Source organism: Cetorhinus maximus, chromosome 15, assembly GCF_964194155.1.
Source record: "Cetorhinus maximus chromosome 15, sCetMax3.hap1.1, whole genome shotgun sequence".
Taxonomy (NCBI): Eukaryota; Metazoa; Chordata; class Chondrichthyes; order Lamniformes; family Cetorhinidae; genus Cetorhinus; species Cetorhinus maximus.
In genome coordinates this window covers 12,831,788-12,852,913 of record NC_135893.1, presented here as the reverse complement: position 1 = coordinate 12,852,913, position 21,126 = coordinate 12,831,788, and the positions used below count along the sequence as shown (strand labels likewise).

At 38.5% G+C, this 21,126-nt stretch overlaps 1 protein-coding gene and 1 long non-coding RNA gene across 11 annotated transcripts in view; one reads left to right on the top strand and one right to left on the bottom strand.

Annotated features, from left to right (window-relative positions):
- Positions 1-13,651, bottom strand: part of prdm16 (PR domain containing 16) — a 798,908-nt gene extending 785,257 nt beyond the window's left edge. For all 10 annotated transcript variants that reach the window (XM_078557892.1, XM_078557902.1, XM_078557895.1 and 7 more), the window contains exon 1: positions 13,363-13,651. In XM_078557892.1, the coding sequence (XP_078414018.1) occupies positions 13,363-13,399 (37 nt within the window). In that variant the 5' untranslated portion in view covers positions 13,400-13,651. The remainder of the gene's footprint in view (positions 1-13,362) is intronic.
- LOC144690412 (uncharacterized) overlaps positions 13,071-21,126 on the top strand; it is a 38,721-nt gene continuing 30,665 nt past the window's right edge. The window contains exons 1-2 of the long non-coding RNA XR_013578885.1: positions 13,071-13,327; positions 14,238-14,370. This is a non-coding gene — a long non-coding RNA (uncharacterized LOC144690412). The remainder of the gene's footprint in view (positions 13,328-14,237; positions 14,371-21,126) is intronic.

The following is a 21,126-nucleotide window of genomic DNA, read 5'->3' as shown; positions in this document are numbered from 1 at the left end:
CAAGCAGGACAAGGTAGCCTACCTCAGCCCTTTCTTCTGACATAGATTCAATAATTTGTCCATGACTCTAGCTTCCACTTAATGCAGCCAGCCAGCTAAGATGGAGCTTTCCTCTACTGACACTAAACAATTTCTTAAAGATATTTTCACACCAGCCAGAAGGCATTGGGCCCAACAAGTGTGTCCCTTGAATGTATTCTACATCCAAAAATATAGCTCTTGAGCCCATTTTAAAATGTCTATTTCAATTAGCTTCCTTGGCAACTTTTGACCAAAGCCTTTGAAATTCCTTTAAGTGAAAGAATCCTGATTGACTTTACCTGCTTATCAACGACTTCCTAATTTGTTTTAGAAATGTGCCTCAAAATCAAAATAGCTGACAGCCCTAGACCTCAAGTCTGTGAGCTTTTGGGCTAGAAGCTGAGTGCCAAAGCAATTGAGTTAGCAATCCTACCATTGCCAAAGTTAGAAATATCATGTACAGCCAGGAAAATTAAGAAAATTATAGCATTAATTTGACTCCAGAACTCTAATTATTAATATGTTAAAGAAACCAGGCTTCATTTTTAATTTATCACAGACTCCTAAAATAGGTTGACTTCGCACCAAAACTGTTCACCTTTTATTTAGTCAAAAACAAGAGTGTTAGATGATGTACAATAAATGATACATCTTGTCTTGGACAATGCTTCATGTGATAGAACATGTGGTATTATCAGACCTTTTTTGTAGTTATAAAAAGGAATTTCCCTCTCTGTTCTAAGTGTTTAAAACTCAAAAGTCAGAGGAATTCTAATGGCACCAAACCCAGAAAAGCGACTTTGTTTTATCTCACAAATTTTATCCCTCCTGAAGGCAGTGTCTTTTTGCAGGGCTGTATGGTTCCCCAGATACTGGGTGGCTTCTGTTACCCAAGTAGCTATCATTTATGAGTGAGGATGAGCTTCAAAAATGGGGATCATCTAAACCTCATCCAACACCTGCACACATGCTCTTCCAAATGAGTTATCAATTGTGAGAAACTTGACCAATTTCTCCCATTCTAATCATGGGGTGTTTAGATCAATTGACATACCCTTGGCCATTGTAACTTACTGAGATCAGCTAGCTGGATTGAGAATTGAACCCAGGACATTGCTGTTGTGTATGGCTCAGCTACTCCTTAGATAACCTCACTGATACATCAGGGAAAGCCACAAGTATGAAACTTGAGCTGCTTATAAAATTTAGATTACTTATACCTTATTTTGTTCCAATTTTCTCCTGAAGATAGTAACTGTTGTATATGCCCTTAAGTGATAGGAGCATGGCATTGTAGCATAAAGGTGTTTGGCAGAGCGATGGTTAACACGGGACTGGGGAACAGTACTGCCCATGGTATGATGTAGAGAGTCACATGATAGTACATTGTGGAGTGCAGCCTGGAAGGAGCCAGCATAGCACCCATGCATGGCATTACCTGAGATACGTACATAGTTATGGGTTAACAATAGACGGTTTATGTTTAAACATAAAAGTCTCCAGAGCTCTTAGTCAGACACCGAATGAACCATTGCAACAGTAATGATTGCTGGTTTCATGATTCCACGGATCCTTCCCTAGCACCCAAGGTCAAATGTAATGCCCTTACTAACACCTCATCTCACTACAGACCAGGAACTGACACTGGGTCCTCCTGATGGGAATGTTAATTTACACATATCTTTACCAACTGAACAAGTAAGGGAGCTTTTACTATACATTTTTTCCGATCAGTTGTCATATACTGTAAAAGTCTGTACCCCCCCCTTCAGTGACTGTCTCAGCTAAGACTGACAGTGGGATGCTCCATTCAATTGATGCATCACAACATCTTACTACAAATTTGTTGGCAAATAGTACTGCTTTACACATGACACTCATGTTGAATGTGGAACATTCCTATTCAGAAGAGTATGACTAAAGGAGCATGTGGTGCACTCTTGGTTTGGTCAGAGTAGAATGACCATTGCCTTGGTCTGCACAATTAAGCTACAGCTACAGCGTGCTATTTCAACAGCAATATCTTCTTACCTTTTTGCTAATTGTTGGCATTCCTGAATCTCAAATTTAATATTACTAATTTTTCTGACAATCTAACACTTTGTCAATTTTTGTTGAGGGAGCTGAGACGTTGCAGCTGTTATCAGTCTCAATTACAGAAATTCATACCATCGTACAGTCACACACAAGGCAGTGCTATCCCAAGCTTTTTCCAATCTTCCTATACCCCCTCTATATTTAGGGCCTTAATAATGTATATTTTGGAAGGCCACACTAACAGCTGAATTGCTTCAGAGAGACTGTGGCAGATTTTCTTTTGCTTGCTTAAGAGGAATATTTAATGTAGAATGTAGAGCTTTCTTTCTTTAAAAGCAATTAGCATTTATATCTGAGAGATACAAACTTGAGGTTCTGATAGCATTATGAACTGTAATTCTGCTTTATAAGCCAACAAGAACCACCTTGTACCACAAATATGTAAAACAACAGGAAGACACTCAGCACTGCACTTAAGGTATCAATTTTACAAAAGTGCTACATGAAAATTTGAGTATGTTTTAATATGCTACAAGAATACACATCAGGCAAAAAGGCTGGTGTAAGCAGAACTTAAAGTTATTCACTTTGTTAGAGTCAAAACTTGTGTAACTTATTTAAGAGAAGGAATCAAGGTCTCAACTCAACTTACAAATTGCACACAACCCCATCTGTAGAATACTTTGAACCGATTAAATAGTTGGTCACATACTATTTTTGTTTCTTTCCTCCAGTCTTAGTTTCTCCATATTGGGCATGTCCTGCTATCTAGACATCAGTTACTCTCAACCAACCACCAGCCAACAGGCACAGTGGTCTCAGGACATCTTTCTCTTTTGATTTTCTACCCTCTCTGCCTCACTGCAGCAGTGATTAAGACTCAAAAATAGGCATTAGTACACAACCTCCTAACTTTATCATCTCAATTACAGGTACAGCACTTCCTATAGCTAGATGATCATTGACAGTGGAACATTTTGGCTTAAGTGAACTTTTAGTTTGGTCACCTAACTTCCTCAAGAGTGAACTCTGCCCCAATGTTTGAAAGTAATTTGTAGTTAGAAATACTGATTTCAATCCACTGGCTTTAAAACTCCAAACTTGGCATAATTTAATCAGTCCTTTCTTATTTCACTCCACTCTTAACCACAGTGGTGATCTGCAGGACAGGCCTTGACCCTGCACCCAGGTGCTCAATAAAATATTACAATATGCACCATGAAATAGCATCCCCAGAGAATTGTAGATCAGGACCTTAAATGCAGAAAGATGGTGCTGGTGAAGCATTGTTTTGAAATGTCAGCTGGTAGCTTGAAATTTATGTCCTTGTCACAAACACGACAAAATAATGTTGACAACATTGTGTAGTTTCAACAGTCAAAAATTACAGTACTCCATCTCCATAGCATGTGATTAGTTTCAAAGAAATTAGTTCACGCTAAGTTGTGTGTTTTTTAAAAGAAAATTAGACAGTCCACTTTGTAAGAATCGTGCACACTCCAATATGCAACATTTACCAGACAATAGTAATAGTCTGTTAGCACAACACTTCAAAACGTTACACTTAATTTTGCTATAGAATGTCAAGAGTTGTAGACTACCATCAAAGTTTTTTCTTTCCACAAGCCAGTCCAAGGAATCTGGGACAATTCAGGGACATAGGCCTCGGTGTCATTTTAAATCCTTCGGGGAGGTTTGAAAGTGCGTGCACAGGAGGACAAGGTCAATGGATTATCTGTACTTGCCAACCCAGTTCCCTCACATTTATTCTGCAACCCTTTTAATACATAATTTAACTATAATTCGTTAAAAATAGGAGGTAAAATCAATACTTACTCCAAATTTAACCCAATGAGACCTCTATTTCCCAACACCCACCCATCCAATAAATCGGTGAATCGGGGTGATTACTGCATTATTTAATTGAGCTAACAATCTAACTGAGGTCTTCCATTTTCAATCATGAATTCAACTATGACACTCAACAGTCAAGTGTCCAAATAATGGTAGAGAATAAAATACATAAAATCAACGGAACGTTGAGAAAGAATGGTTACTTTGATGTGTGTTGGTATTGGGAATGAGCTCCTCAACTCAAGCACCCAGACTGATGTGCGCTTTCCGAAACATCTCATTCATTAGTGCTCAACTCGTAATCACGGTTACAGACACAATATTTTCGCTACAGCTTCACATATCCATGCTCAAGCTGGCCCGAAATGAATCACGAAACTACATTTATTTTTGAAATTCCTGGTCAGAATAATCTCACGATTATTATGCATTTGTGTGTGGAGCGGGCATCCCAGCATGTCATTTCTTTTAAATTGGTGTTTAGCATCTTTAAAATCCACCCTTCCTATTTAAGTTAAAATGTGTTTGTTCTATTAAGTTGTATTTTAAACACGGAGTCCCTACCATAGCGATACGACGAGCGAGGTAGATTTGAAATTGATAAAACGCCGCCTGAAGTTGACAGGTTGCTCAGGTAACGCACATATTCGAAGCAAAGGTTCAGGGACTATCAACAAAATACAGCAAGTATCGTATAGGATACCAATTACAAGTATTGCTGAGGCCCGAATGGTATAGTTTTCCAATTTGGCAAATAGGCTTCATTTTTTAAAAATTGTTTTTCTTACCTAAGTCTTCCATCACACTCAATTGCAGCAGCTCCGTTTTATTTTACATATTTAAAATGTTACATTGTAAATTGCTGTTAAGTCTTGTACTGCAATGACAGTTTCCCTGCCTCTCAATTAGGTTGGTCTAATTATGGAGATCATTTTGCTAAATACGTTTAACAAGCCTGCATTCCACGTTTTAACGCATGCATTCTCCTCGAAGACGGTAGTTTATGACCCAGCTCACTTGACGTTGGGGCATTTCAAGGAATACTGAATAATGGACAGATAGAAGCACACCAGAGTTCGAACCAAAATATCACCTCTCAACATAATAGCGGTCTCTGAATAATCAAACCCAGTCTCACGGTCATAGGGTGGTGTAGTAGTAATAGAGACGTGGGCTAATGAATGCTCTGGGGACATGTGTTCAAACCCCACCATGGCTGAGTTAGATAGATTCTCAACTGATAAAGGAGTCAAATGATATAGAGGGTAGACAGGAAAGTAGAGGCCACAATCTGATCATCTTTGATATTATCAAATGATGAGAAGGCACAAGGGGCCTAATGGTACACTCTTGGGCCTATCTTGGGCTTAATTTGTATGTTCGTTTAAAAAAAGCTAGTCTCAGTAATGGTGACCATTAAACTATCATGGTTTGTTCTAAAAATCCACCTGGTTTTCTAATGTCCTTTAGGGAAGGAAATCTGGTCCTTACCTGGCCTGGTCTACATGTGACTCCAGATCCACAGCACTCTGGTTGACTCCTACATGCCCTCTGAAATGCCTACTCAGTTTTAGAGCAAGTAGGGATGGGTAACAAATGCTGGCTTTGCTCAATGACACCCACATCCCATCAAAGAATATAAAAAAGTAAATATATTATAATTGCCAAACCAATATTAGAATATATTAATTATGCAATCATCCCAACCTCTATAAATAATTGGGAAGGTAGCAATTTGCAAAACCTCCCTCCCTAAATAATCTCAGAGGCCATATATTTTCCACACATTCTACGATTGTGTTTTGAACACAAGTCAGCAGAAAGGTAATTGGGGTGGGGGTGGGGGTGGGGGGGGTGCGGAGGTGGTGGTTGTGAAGAGAACAGGGTCAGTCACTCATTACAATGAAATGATTCCTAATTAGTTAATGAAGTAAAAATTCAGAGACAGAGATCTGAGCTTTGCGACACGATTTGAATTAAGCGCTTCAAGCTCTGGCACGGCTTTAATAAACAATAGATGAATTACAGCGTTAGCAACAATAACGTTAGTGTAAATAAAAATTGAGTTAGTTGACCCAAGAGATAGAGAATGAAAACAAAGGTGCATCAGCATTCATTACACAAATGCAAAAATGATGCACAGATATGTACTGTATTTTACAACTTTAATTATGTAAAATTATTGGGAGGTGATCTGCAACCAGTATTACAGGAATAACACTGAATATAATAGATATGTTTTATTTAGCGGAAATGCTGGGGAATATAAACACTGGAACACATGACTGGCTGTTTCGTTTGCAGTGCCCATTGTATCATGGATTGACTTCTGTGCATGCTTAACCTTAGGAGGTACCCATGACGAAGGCAAAGTCTCAAATCCGAGTGACAACATCCCAGGTGTTTGGTAGTGACAAGAAGAAAGTAGCAGAGATAGGATGGCTTGGATGGCGATTTAATGTATTGTAAAGATAGATGTCTAAATATACAGGATGTCTTTGAAACAGGTATTACAATGAACGTAGTTATCGCTCGAACATTGTGAAATGTCTTTTATCGAGAAATTAAGATTTAGCAGGTGAACTTAATGATCAATGAAGTCTGCTCCCAAATTGTTCATCCGATTGCTACAGAGAGGAGTGCTCTGGCTAGTACCCTCAGTCACACTCACTGAAACATGTGGAGGTGTGCAGAGACGAGTTTAAACTGGTGCTGGGCCGACAGGGGTTAATCTTAACAGTTTAAACGGGGACTTTTGATTTAAGGAAGGGAAAGGGCGAAAACAAGGCTGAGGTTCCAGTATGTTTAGGTGTATTAAATACTGTATATAAAACCTACTGATTCCTCCAGTGTCCGATAGACAACTCATAGACTCACCTCAATTTTTACAATGAAAACTGCAATTCAGTAATATTACCACCACACCGTCCCAACCAACCCCCCCCACCCCGCCCCCCACAACCCATAAACCGAATACATTACGCAACACCGCGGAATATTTGCTTAAGGAAATTACGTCCGACATTACAGCATCTGTTTACAAGTGCTTCATTTAAAATAATTAACAACATTGCCTTTCTTTCGAAGTTTATTGGGTTGTCAAATATCAGAGTTCCTGCTAAAAAAAAAAATTGTAGCAACTTAAAGTAGTATTTCATAAACTGAAAAAATAGAGATATTGAGTAAAAAAAATCAAAGTGAGGATACGCTGCACAACTGAAAGCTTATATTTTAACGTTGTAAGGTTAGTTTTGTTTAAAAATTTATATAAAGAGTTCGGAAAATCTTGCAATACAGCCAATACTTCAATGAGAGTTCGGATCGTCGTGATGAAATCATAAATGCACCATACCAGCAGCACGGAAAGTACAAGAATGTGTACCACTTGAAAATGTTTATATGGATGTATTTTGTTCGTATTTCTAATTTGCTGCTAACACAATTCTATTTTCTCTCGTGTTGTAATCTTTTTTAAAAATTGGTTATACAATTATGCATTCTTTATAGATTAATACTTACGTATCATGTACTGTATAGGTGCAATTTATAACAATCTCGAAACATAAATTATGCCTATGTCTTGTGTGTGTATATATATGCATGAACAAAACCAACGTCTAAATTGTGCTATTAAGGCACAATAATTATGATACAGAAAAAGCCAGCGCCGTCTACTACATGGACGAGAGTTGAACGGAATAATTCTAGTAAGTTAGAGGCGTGTTAGATGTGTGAGAACTGACTAGCTTCCATACTAAAACCCACACATGAAATTAAATCTTAGCATATTCTCAGAAATAGGAAGAGTTAAATTGAAGAACGCTCAAAAGTGTGTTACAAGTGTGCCTGTGCGACAGTTTACGAGCCTGTGTGATAGTGTCTGTGGGGTTATTGTGTGAGTTTGAGTACGTGAGTGAATGAGAGAATTTGTGTAAATGTATATATGTTGTGACTGTGTGCATTATTGTGCATGTGTCTGCATGTATGTCTGTGAACTGAGTGTATGTGTGCAGTCCAGTGAATTAGTGCGCCTGTGAGAGCTTATGCTTGTGCAACTGTGTATTTGTGCCCAGTGATTGTGTTTGCGTAGGACAGCAACAATGTTTGTGTGACTGAAAATGTTCATGCAAGCACTCCGATTCTAGTAAACTGCCCCGTAGGAGTTCAGCTCCAACACCTAAATCGCACTAACAGATAGCAAAATGATACTGATTGCCATTTAGTCGCTTTCCCACCTCTCCTGAAGTAGGAAAAACTAGCAAGCTGAAAACGTTATGACTCTTTAATTTGCAACCCCCCCACCCCCGTCAGTTATGTGTGTATAAGAGAGATTGTGATTTGAGCGAAGTGCGAAAGGTTGTAGGAGTCAACGTGAAGACTGAAGGCTGGAAACTGTAGAGTTGTCGCTGTGACGTGCATTAAATCGGGTCATTTTTTTGAGACCACGGGCCGATGAATCAGATGTTTCTGCTAGAAAAGGGAGAGTGAGAGAGAAAAATACTGCCAATGAAGAGGTATGGACAGCGATAAGAAATGTGTAAAAGAAGAAAGGAGCTCTACAAATAGTAAAAAGGGCGAGGGAAAAGATGGTGTGCGAGATATAGGGGAGATGTATAGCTATTGATATAAAGTGGAAAATATAAAGAGAAACAGCGAGGTGGAGAGAGAGAAACAGAAGGAGAGAAAACAGAGAAAAGGGAAGAGAAAGGGCAAGAGAAGAAGGAGAAACCTGTGAGTGAAACGATGTGTATGTGAGTGAGAGAGAGAGAGAGAAAGTGCGTTCTGGCTCCAATCTCTTTCCCCTGCACTCTGACCCGATTACCATAGCAGCATATTTCCTCGCTTGTAACTCGGAAAAATGTCTGATTGCCGAGTCAGATTATTGTAAGGAAATCAAGCAAGGGTTTTTTTCTGGGGGAGGGAAGGGGGGGCGGTGGATGGAGGGAGTGGGGGGGAGTGGGGGGGCGCTGGCCCGGAGGAGGAGTCGGAATACACAGAATACAGCCAGAACACCGCATCGTTCTTCCGACAGTGTCTTGTACAAGTCAACCAACACGGCTCTTGAAGTTAGCAGTTTTCCCTCCTACCCAGAGATTCCCATACTCAAAACAATGTTTGCAAAGCATTTTAATTAATTGAGCCTCACGCCCCCGCAACATCTACAAAGTTATAATTTGTATTTTTTTGTGAAACGTATTGAAATCACAATTACCAAATACACGACGATTGGATTTGTCAAGAAAATTTATGCTTTTTAAAGTAAAAAGGACACAAAATGTTCGTAAAAATAACTTTACAATGCAGACAAGAGGAAAAGATCACCGCTGATGTAAAGATAAAATGTCTATATATAGTCACAATGTGATAACTGTGCAATTGATTTCTTAAATCTACATGTTTTATATAGATTTGACGTGTCCAAATATATATATGGCAGTAATTTTCCTAATCTAATATCCGCATGTGCACAGAGACAAACGTTTACAAATATGAATCTCCACTATGTACAAATTAAAACCTCTTTCTAAGGCGATGGGATGCCCTTGAGTAGTCATCTTGCGAGTGCGCAAGGAAAAACTGTTCTCCATAAATAAGACATTGGCATCACTCAGAGTTGGAGAAAAAGCTCTTAAAAAGTTTTCGATAACTTTTATTGAAACCGTCAATTTTCACATTGATCTGATGTGCTATTCCAATTTACTTTAATTATCGAGAACTGTTTTTCCAGCTTCCATTCTGTTTTGTCAGTTTCTCTTATTGTGACAAACAACTCGATTTCAAGTTAAGAGCATTCTAATCATTGGCTGCCTCCCCTATATATGAAATCTGTCCTGTCCGCATTGATCCTGGCCTTACAGCCCCCGGGTGCAGTAATTGCTTTATTGGAAACCCATTACCGTGGCTACTTTCCCCCCGCGCAGCAGTTAAACATCAAAATCTTTCACAACTTCTTTGTTTACTGTTTCAATTACTTGGTTTTAATAAACAATCCATTACCTTCTAAACATCGAATCATAAAACGCTAGCAATTAGCATTCCCATCTGCTATTTAAAAATCCCCAGATCTGACGGGAGAAATTTACCAGGGTTGCTTGGTGCAGTACAATCTTAATTCTTTCTAAATTTGCAATCCAGCCTATAATAAAGAAATGGCCCGTTCTGATTACAACACCTATGATATTTGTTTCACTCGGTTCTTTAAGACTGTACAAATATCATATATTTGATAGATTAACGCTGACCCGAGTATTAAATGACTTCGAAACAACAGAGAAAGGATCCACTGGTCAGGCGATTAAAAAACAACAAAAAAAAAACCTTTGTGAAATGATCTAGCCGGTAGTTGGAATTTGGTAGTGCAGCATTAAATAAACACGTTGATGTTTAAAAGGGCATTAAAACCTTAAAGGTTCCCTTGTTGTAAATCTTCCAGGTGTGCAAGGGTTTGACTGCGTATGCGTGCACTTTAAATACACAGTACTACCAGAGCATGAAAAATAACTAATGTCTCCTTGAGATGCCTCAACCTAAACCTGCCGAGTGATAATGTTTACAGCTGTTCAAGTTCATCTGAGCGTTGAAAGTGAAATATCTGCTTAAATAAAACATCGATTAATTACCTAAATGAAAGTTAAACGAGCAAGCATCGATTCCCCCTCCTTGTTTAAGTGTTTTATTTAACTATCATTCAAACTATCTATTCATTAAAAAAAAATCAAACTCAAAAATTGAATAATAATATGACGGAGCCATGAAACTCCCTTAAAAATAAACCGAAGAGCAATGCAAAGAATTTTTAGATGTCAAAGTGTGATATCTGTGTGCGCGTGCGTGTATACACATTATATACAGACATACATGTACACACATGGATGTATATAAAAAGCAAATAACAGCCTTTCTGTCTGGCCACGCACAATTACACTGTTATACACAAGCTGAGTGCTATTGCAGTAGTGTCTGGCAATCTTATTTGTTTATTTTTAACTGTAGAGTTGAATTGTGGTTTCTCTCTCTCTCTCCCGCCACCCCGACAACCCCTATCATGAAAATCATAAGTAGGATGTTAAAAGTTAATAGCGCGGGGGCACATATTATCACTTCCAAGTCCGATCTGGGGAGCAAGTAATGTTATGCACGTGTGTTGTACTGCATTCTTCCACTGAAAAGCGTTCGACCCAATCCCAGTTTAACACAGCTGTTTGGTACCGCAGTTTTTTTTCTTCCTCTTTTCCTACCCTACACACACAACACTAGCTTTGAAATAAAAATCACTATCAGTCCATTTCTAGTTGCGAGCCCGGTATAAATGTAATCAAACCTCCTGGTTCAATTAAACGCACTTTTCTCACTGTCTGATGTTAGCATTTACTACGCATCATTTTTAATGGTAATAATTAGTAACCCGAACTCAGCGGGGACCATATCACGCAGACTAAAGACACATTTATTTACAAACAACTTAGAAAAATACTGCGACCCAGCCATTCATCAAACAAACTTCGCAACTTGAAAGCAACAAAATACACTGCAATGTAAATGAGTTGTGATCTAAAATTATACCAATTTCTAGAAAAAGATGCTTAGATCCATCAGCCAAATTGTTAATTAATGCGGGTAACTGCTAAATATTTATAAATACCTTTACATCATATACACACACGTACGTACATGCACGTATATGCATACACACATATTCCTAAAATCATATGCACTTTAGAATACAAATCATGCATATGAACAGGCTATTTTAAATGCGCCCTCAGTAATTAATCCTTCTCATTAGGGATTTGAAATCAGGGATCATTGGATACCAAATCTCTTCAGTGAACAACTTAAAACAAATGCTATTTTGGCCGTGCACCCAGCACAGTGATACGTATGTGTAATTTAACTTGGCCTAAATACCAGAAAATAAACTTTAATTTCCTATTTCACTTTTGTAAATGACTCGGCGTGTCAATCAATAAAGGATATAGATTTATTAAACACTTCAAAATACATAAATATAACATCAAGTATACAAATATATAAGCATTATTATGCATACATACTATTATATATGAATGTGCAGACTTGTTTCTGCATACAGCGGTGACCATTAATAGTACCGGCAGTTCAAACTTTAAAAATTTAATAATTTGCAACTTTTATTTTTCAGAAGGGTTCGGCTAGGTTTAGGAGAGTTCCTGCTTTCCGTATAGTTTGGGAAAATAAGCTGACGAGAATAATGAGGTTTCAAACTGAAAGTAGGAGTCGGGCAATCTCACACACACATTCACACTGATCAATGTGGTCATGTTAAGAGGGGCGGAAGCAGAAAGTGTGGAACATAGCGAAGTCTAAAAAGATACTTTCCAACTAAGAACGGCCCATCTCTTTATAAAAAAACAACAAACAATCGAAACTCGGACAGATCTAACCTGCATGCGGCCTCTCAGAAAAGTCTACACTCCTGGTACGTGAACATAATTTCATTTTCAACACGCACATACATGCTTTTCTTCCGGCTATGGGTTAAAGATTAATACTCAGCGCAACTCCAACATTTGACACACCACAAGCGAAAATAAAATATTTCTATAAATTAAGGTATATTTAAAAAAAGATAAAGTTTGAAAAACTCCCTTCATGCTTCCAGACTTGCTTCCCTTAGATCACTATTTCACGATCTGGCATGGTTAAATTGAAAGTTTAAACTTGTCAGTTGTGTTATTTCGACCCGATCCCTCCAATTCCTGTGCGATTCTCTCTCGCACTAAATTGACATTGTTAATTCCCCGAAGCAGCCCCCAAAACATTATTCCCGGTTTCTCAGAAACCCCCGTACGGCTCCGCTCCTAATGGTACTCAGTCTATTAAACGGACTCCCTCAAGATATTTTGCCCCTTTCAAGCAGAGACGAGCAGTTGGCCAGCAACTTTCAGCTCTTCAACGGTGCTCTAGCGCCCACTATTTAAGACTCTGGGAAAACTGCTTCTACTCTCCAATGGCTCTCGCTATATGTTTTTTTTTACAAAAGTTACATATCTCTTCGTCAACTTCGATAACTTTCATTTTATTTTTTGTTGTTTCTCTCCAACTTCTCAACCTCTCGGGTCGAGACGCGGGGGGCATGGAAGTTTCTCTTGAATGAGAGAAATAAACAAGGTATGGAAACTTGTGCAGAAAGAGAGCTCCGCGCCGCTCTTGTGGCCAGAGCGTTCAAGTCTTAAGTTCTTGCGCCCCAGCCTTTTCGCGAGCCCGTGGTGCACATCATTCTAATCGTCCCCACTGCATCGACATCATCTGGAGGAGAAAATACATTCCTGATCGCTTCTTCACAAAGACCATGGGTGTATAGCGGATCGTTTGGCGTTGTTGGTTTTTTATAGAGGGTCTTTTTGGAAGCCTATACAGAGGATCTAAAAAAAAGGTGCGGAGAGATAGGAGAAGAAAATTGGGACCTACTTTTGGCCAGTTTTCTCGCCCTTGCCTTGGATCTCATGTTGTCTGTCGGCGTTGGTCGTGATTTCAGAGAATCGCACACGCTATCTCCCTGGCATTGTCAGTTTGGACACCTTCGCACATGCGCACAGAGCCTTCAATCTGACACCATCACGCAGGGAAAAGTTTGAATATATTCATCATTTGGCCGCGATCTGTCCTCAACTCCATCAGACCAATTATCTCTGCTTCCCTAACGCCATTTCACATATTATTCCTCTCTCACTTGCATGAATTCCTCTTCTAAACCTTGGGAAGGTAAAGACAGTTTACCTAAAAAAAAACCACACGACCATTATTCAAAATAAAACTAATTTGCAGAGCATCTGCCGTGGAAATTTACCAAAAAAACAAGTTATCAAATTAGTAATTTTAATTCAGTGCACAAGTTATTCGCGTTAAAAATTCCATGTTAATTGATAATTAGTAGACTTGACTGATTAATAGTATATACTTTTAGCACAACTGGTAGTGGCAGGGAAACAGATTGGCATGCTATCTGAACTCAATAACGCGCCCTAATAACCCCCATCAGTTATGACAGTATTAATTAAAGCTATCGATAGCTTTAGCTGATTGAATAGTCCCGGATAACAGCAGTGATTCAACACCCGGTGTTAGTGCTATAGAATAATAAACATGGGTTTGGGACTACACAGTTACTACAGATAATTGGCGCTGAGAACCGGACATCTAAAACAGGCACTTCTTTCTGTTATAAACTGCAGCCTCAGCACCTTCTCCCCTACCTTAAACATAGCGCAATTCTAATTATTTCACTTAATGTACATTATTTTGAAGGAAGAAAAAAAATCGGCTATTTTGCATTGTCTTCTCAGACCGTTTCTCTTCAAGTTCTTCCTTCAAAATGAATGGAACTTGTAGTTTGAGAGAGAGAGAGAGAGAGAGGGGAGAGAGAAAGAGAGAGAGGGGATTGGGAGAGAGCGAGAGAAGAAGCTGAGTCTGAACACAGTAAGTGCTTCGCGTTTCCATCCGTCTCTTGTGTGTGTGTGTTTTATATAGCTAATTTATTTAATTAGGACATATTTTAGCGAGAAAGGTGGTCGAAATATCTTTTGAGATTTGTACTGCAGGTTAAAAGGAGAAAATTGCTATTTTAAAGCTCATTGTTAACAAAGAGAAAAACAGATGAAAATAAAATTGCTACGCAAAATGAATTATTTCAGTGTAGCCCGTATGGTTATGGTTAGTTTAATTGATATGGTTACAAAAAACCAAGTCTTCAAAAAACAAACTGTCAAATCTATGTTAAGAATTCTATATTCTCCAGCTTATTAACTACATTTTAATAGATTGCTGGGCTGTGTGAGGGGGTTTAGTTCCATTAATGTCTTGTTTCTATCCCTCTGTCTTTGAACTTCAGCGGAGAGACACATTGCGGGCGCCACGTTTTAGGCTATACAACTGGCGAAGGGTCTTTTGGAAGATTGCTACATTCAGTGTTCACGTCCTTACTGACTGACACGCACTTCATAGTAGGAGAAATTATGCCAGTTCATTTCAAATTCAGTATCCGAGAATCGCTAAAGTATGTTTGTATTTGTTGTAACAGCTTCTTATGGCAAGTGTTTCGTATTTAGATACTGTAAATGTAGATCGTATAGCATAACACGCATACTCAAGGTGGGCTGTGGTTACACGGCTGAGGTGTTGGTGGGAGGACGGAGTTCTCAAAGCTGCCCTTGAGACATTTCATATTCTGTATTAGATTCGCCGTGCTTCTTTAGGTGAGATATATTGTTACTTTATAATCTCTAAAATTAGAAATGTTTCACTATATTTTTTGTAGACAAATAGCCTCTTCACAATGGACAGTGTTTGAGTAAACCCTTAAGAAGTTTCACTGGAACCTGGGAAGAGGAATTAGGAAGTTTTTAAGAAGGAGAAAAGACACGCCATAATTATAGCGAAAGTGGTATTTCCAAGTGAGCTGCATAATCTGCTAATTCACTGCAATAGCATGATATAAATTTGTAACTGCAAGTCAGAACAACATCTTAGTTTTCTTAAGTAGAATTGTGTCTCAACTTGTGCCCAGTGCGGGACCCCTTCTGCAAACCCAATGGATAGTGAAGTCCATTATGTTGCTCGAATTAATCCCATGAAATACATCACTGCAGTCGAAATACGTACGGGGCAAATACCACCGAGCGAAGCGTTAGTTCTTCACTAGTAGATTCCTATTTTCAGAAACTTGGCAAGCTTGATAGTATGTATGCAAAGTATCCTCTGTCTCTCATACATAAACAACCAGCTACTATAAATATCATTCAGGAATTTGTAGGGCTTGGTATAACTGTTAGATTTAGCGCACTCGATATTTTATTACTTAAACGAGGGATTGCGATTTACAATTTCAGGTGTGTTGCAAACATCGTTAAACTTGCTCTCCAGCAGTCGGAACCGCGCATAGGAGGAACAGAGGCCTCTGTGTTCTGGGCTATAACGTGTAATCGAATTAGTTTTTACACTGCAACATATTTGAATGAAGGAATACACAAGTGATTCATTGTTAGTACCGAAGGAAGATAACACCCATTAAGCCAACTCTCTTGTACAATAAATTTATTTTTTAATTACTAGGAATATCACGAAGGGCGACAACTATAAAATGCCAATTCGTTCAGTAATAGTGCAGTAGAAAATGGTTAGATGTATTTACAGTAACAAGATTTTTCTAAAAATGAAATTGAGGCTCGGAATAAATAGGTAATTGGAAACGGTTTAATTAAAGTACTAAATTCTTTAATTAAATACTTAAATACTTTAATTAAAGTATAATACTGATTAAAATTGGATGAATTCGGGTCAAAATTTGTTTGAGAAAGCATTTTTAAAAACACTATCGTCTCAATATAATCCGTATATTGCATCTCACTCAGTGTCCATTGTTAGTACTTTAAATCGCGGTTATAAGCAATGAATTAATCTCCATAGTAATATCTGTTACAATGTAATTCTTATTACGCACAAAACGCGATGAGACGTTTACACAGGTACTTTCACTTTATTTACAATTTATCAATTACAATTGTGTAATGATTCTTGAACGTTTTTATCTGAATTTAAGTGAGCTGCAAAGTGTTGTCCGGTAACATTAACAGTTACGGCATACGCAGGTCTGTAGAATTTAATAATCTACCCCTGAAATATTTCTGAGTGTGAGATATAAAGCAGTGGATTAACCCTTAATCTGGACAATAAAGTGCGTGCAAATACTGAAGGTACAGATTACAAAATCTCCGTGCGGATGGAATTGTTTGAAGCCAAATATCTCTCTGTAAAATCGATACATGAAATGAATACAGTGCATGACTAACTCACCTAACTCAACAATCTGACTTTGTCGCCTCTTGTATAAAATACCGGGCAGTCCGTTTCAATCCGGTTGTGTTTTAATTGTGCAAAAATCTGCGGAAGTAATATGACACGCTACCTGCAGAAGCCACTGGTAATATTTAAATAAATATTTATTATGTGCATGTGAATACATTTATAAACATGTATTTCGTAGTTGCATGTTATAAAAGATGGAGAAATAGGATTTTAAAAATAGGCCTGTGCAGGTGCATTTGCAATATGGGTTGTATTGCTGGGACTCCGACTGACATATCCCGTTTTATCGTTTTCTCCACACAATGGAAATCCAATTGGGAATCAATTCTCCTCTATAGCAACCAAATGGTCAGAATAGAACCCAAGCAGTAACTGCACTTCGATTTCAAATCACGAAGCAAACTTCACAGCTCAGCATCAAAAAAATGTGTATAACGGATCACTGTCTGGTTGAGATTATGGTTTGGCAATAAGGGTTAGAATTACAGGTTCTAATCGGGTTAGGATTATTAATTAGAAATTCGTGTCTGACATTTAGAAATCTCACTTATACAACCCTTAATTGTGTCAACTGGTAATTAAATTGCGTTAAACAGTTGCTGATGAAGGTCTTCGGGGAATATTTTTCTGCTCCATTTGAACAGGCACATTCTCAGAATTAAAGACATTTCGAAATAACATATTATACTATAAATCGGTTTAGATGTAGGAATTTCTGCTTGTTTCCTGGGAGCAGAGGATGAGCTGAGCTACTTTTGGTCAGGGTCTGCTTTGGCGGTTCAGCTGTTTCTCCCCATTCTCGGTCCAATATTGCCATTTTATTCATTAGTTTGCATTTTTTTTCACTCCCTCGTTTTAGTGAAAGCCAAATTATTTGCAAAAGTAAACTTTCCACATGACATTTGCTAAAGGGCGGTAAGGTATAACTTGTGCATTCAATAGACAAATGGAGAATATCCATTGGAAATTATGAAATAATACACATAATTTAGCCTGCCATGGACCAGAGATTAAAATCTGAGAACACAATGAACTCAAGTTGAAAAATGATTTCAAAATCAATTAAATGAAATTACAGACAATCTGTTATCAGCCTAAAGCCCCGTGAAATCTCCTTCTCATCCTTCTCTATCCCCATGTTTCCACCATTAAGCCCCCTGCCTTTCCTTCCCAATACCCCACGAAAATGCGGAGAGAAAAAAAACTAATTGGAACAGTTTCCGAATGTGACGCTATAGTCATCTGAGGGTTAAAGCAGACGCAGATAAGAGCCAATCCACGCAGTGGAGACTAGTTACCAGTAGTGGTCAGTGAGTATTCCACCGCGACCAGCCCGCCCCCCAGATTCAGATTTTAAATACTAGTAAAACCTTTTAATCACACTCTCCACCATCCTCTTTACTTTTCCTTCTTGTCTTAATACAATTGTGATCATTCTGGACCAGATATTTGTTTATAAAAACGTTCGTAAAAATAACTTTAAATCTCAAATCATCGGGACATAGGAAACACAGGAACGGGAGTAGACCGTTCAGTCCCTCGGGCCTGCTCCGCCATTCAACCTGTATCTCAATTCCATTTACCTGCATTGGTTCCAAATCTCTTATTGAACAGAAATCTATCAATCTCAGTTTGAAATTTTCAATTGACATACCTGCAATAGTTTCTTGCAGGAGATAATTCCATATTTCCTTTATGTGAAAAAGTGCTTCCTGACATCACCCTTGAAAGTCTAACTCTTTTTTTAAAGTTACTCACCCTTGTTTTGGTCTCTCCTATCAAAGAAAACAGTTTTTCTCCATTACCTCTAAGAAATCCTTTAATTACGTTAAATACCTCAAATCAGATCATCCCTTAATCTTCTATACCCAAGGAACACAAGCCGAGTCTGTGAAATCTGTTCTCATAATATAACCTTTTTAGCTCCACTATAAATCTGGAGAACCCATCTCCAAGGCCAATATCTCCTTCCTGAGTTGTAGTGCCGGAACTAAAGTCAGTCCTCCAGATGCAGTCTAGCCAGAGATTTGTATAACTTTAGTATAACTTCTATCCCTTTGTATTCCAGTCCCATTGATATAAAGGCTAACATTCCATGAGCCTTTTAAATTATTTGTCCTCTTCCATTAGCTTTTAGAAATTCCTTTATATGACACTTAAATTTCTCTGCTGTTGCACAGTTCCTAGCTTTTCACTATTGAGAAAGTATTCCAATCACTTCTGCACATTGAACTCCATTTGCCAGAGTTTCGCCCATTCACTTAATTTGTCAATGCCGCTTTGCAATACGGAGAGGGGAACCGGGAGATGATAGTAGACTCAGGCCCCAACTCGTTTTATCCTAAGCTAAAGGATTCCTTTTTTATTCTTTAACATTTGACATGCGTTTTGCAAAAGATTGCAAGACAGTTTCTTCTTTCACTGTAGTTGTCTCCAGCATGTTGGTTTTATATTGCCAAACAACGTGACCCAATCAAGCACATGTGTTAAAATTAGTCGCCAATACAGGAGAGGTGGTTTTTGATCAAGGCGTTTCCACATTTTGGACTAGTGCCAACTGGAAAATGCGAAATTGACAAATAAAGTTTAAACGCGTCAACAAAAGATAATGTCCTATTCATTGGAGTTTGGATCTCAGCATTTCAGAGAGGTTAGAATTTCTGCACATAGTGTGTTACAAGTTGTTACCCTCACTTTACTTCCTGTGTCCATCCTAACATTAAGTAGCGACGGTCAGAATAATTAGAACGTGCACATGCTCACAAACGGAATAGTGAGTACATGCAGTTTTTATAGATGGTCAGCAAAGATGGGATGGCCATTACTAAGTACAGTTTTAGCTATGGTCACTACTGGTAGAACGGTGAGTACCTTGCATGTTTTGTAGACGGTCATTAATAACATACAGTCAGAGTTTCTGAATAATTATTAATAGTTTGTAGTCAATAAGTGCAGGGTTTCTGGATGGCCATTAATGGTGAGATAGTTGATGCAGGGTTTCTGGATACCCATTAATCGTGGGATGGTCAGTTTCTGTTTCAGTTTCAGTTTCAGGGTTTCTGAATGGTCACCAGCGGTTCTGGATGGTCATTAGTGGTGAGATGGTGTATATATAGGGTTTCTGGATGGTCATTAATGGTGAAATGGTCAGTAGGTATAGGGTTTCTGGATGGTCATTAACGGTGAGATGGTCAGTAGGTATAGGGTTTCTGGATGGTCATTAACGGTGAGATGGTCAGTAGGTACGGGGTTTCTAGATGGCCATTAATGGTGAGATGGTCAGTAGGTACGTGGTTTCTGGATGGTCATTAGTGGTGAAATGGTCAGTAGGTACAGGGTTTCCGGATGGTCATTAATGGTGAGATGGTCAGTAGGTACGGGGTTTCTGGATGGTCAGTAATGGTGAGATGGTCAGTAGGTACGGTGTTTCTGGATGGTCATTAATGGTGAGATAGTCAGTAGGTATAGGGTTTCTGGATGGTCATTAATGGTGAGATGGTCAGTAGGTATGGGGTTTCTGGATGGTCAATAATGGTGAGATGGTCAGTAGATACGGGCTTCTGGGTGGTCATTAATGTGAGATGGTTAGTAGGCACAGGGTTTCTGGACGGTCAATAATTGTTGTGTGGTCCGTAGATGAATGGTGTCTGGATGACTATTAATGACGAGATCATCATTAGATGCAGGGGTTATGGATGATAATTAATGGTAAGATGGTCAGTAGATGCATGGTTTCTATATGATCACTAACAACAATCAGTAGATGAAAAGTCGATGGCCAGGACTGGATTGTTGAATAAAAGCGGTTCAAATGGCCACCAATGCTGTGATTAATAATCAGTTGACCATGGGCTCTAGGTGGTCAATAATAATATTTGAACTTAGATGAATGCCAGCAGTACCATTGGTCATCAGGATGAACACATCAGAAGTGAGTTCGCAACAATACTGCACAAGTGATGTGAATTCAATTAAAAGTAGTTCTCAATTGCTTTTATCCTTTCCCATGCCTTTAGTAACATTGAATATTTCTGAAGGTCACCGAACCTGTTCACGACGAACTTGGGGTTATTGGCGTTTCTTGGAGAATGCAGAACGTTACAGGTAAACCAGATTGCTATAGCTAACAGCTAATATCCTTGAGTTAGTAGGCTATGCACGTTTCCTCATTAACTGGTAGCTGTCAAGCCGACATTTGTTTCCCAAAAATGTACGACACATCCAATATTTAATAGCCTTAAAGAAGGATCTTTATACTTTGACGATTTTCTTCGGTTCCGGAGTCTTTCGTTCTTTGAAGCATATTTTCAGGTGTTAATTCATTATATCTATTTGTAGCTGTTTAGAATGTATACTTGAGCACAGTACCAC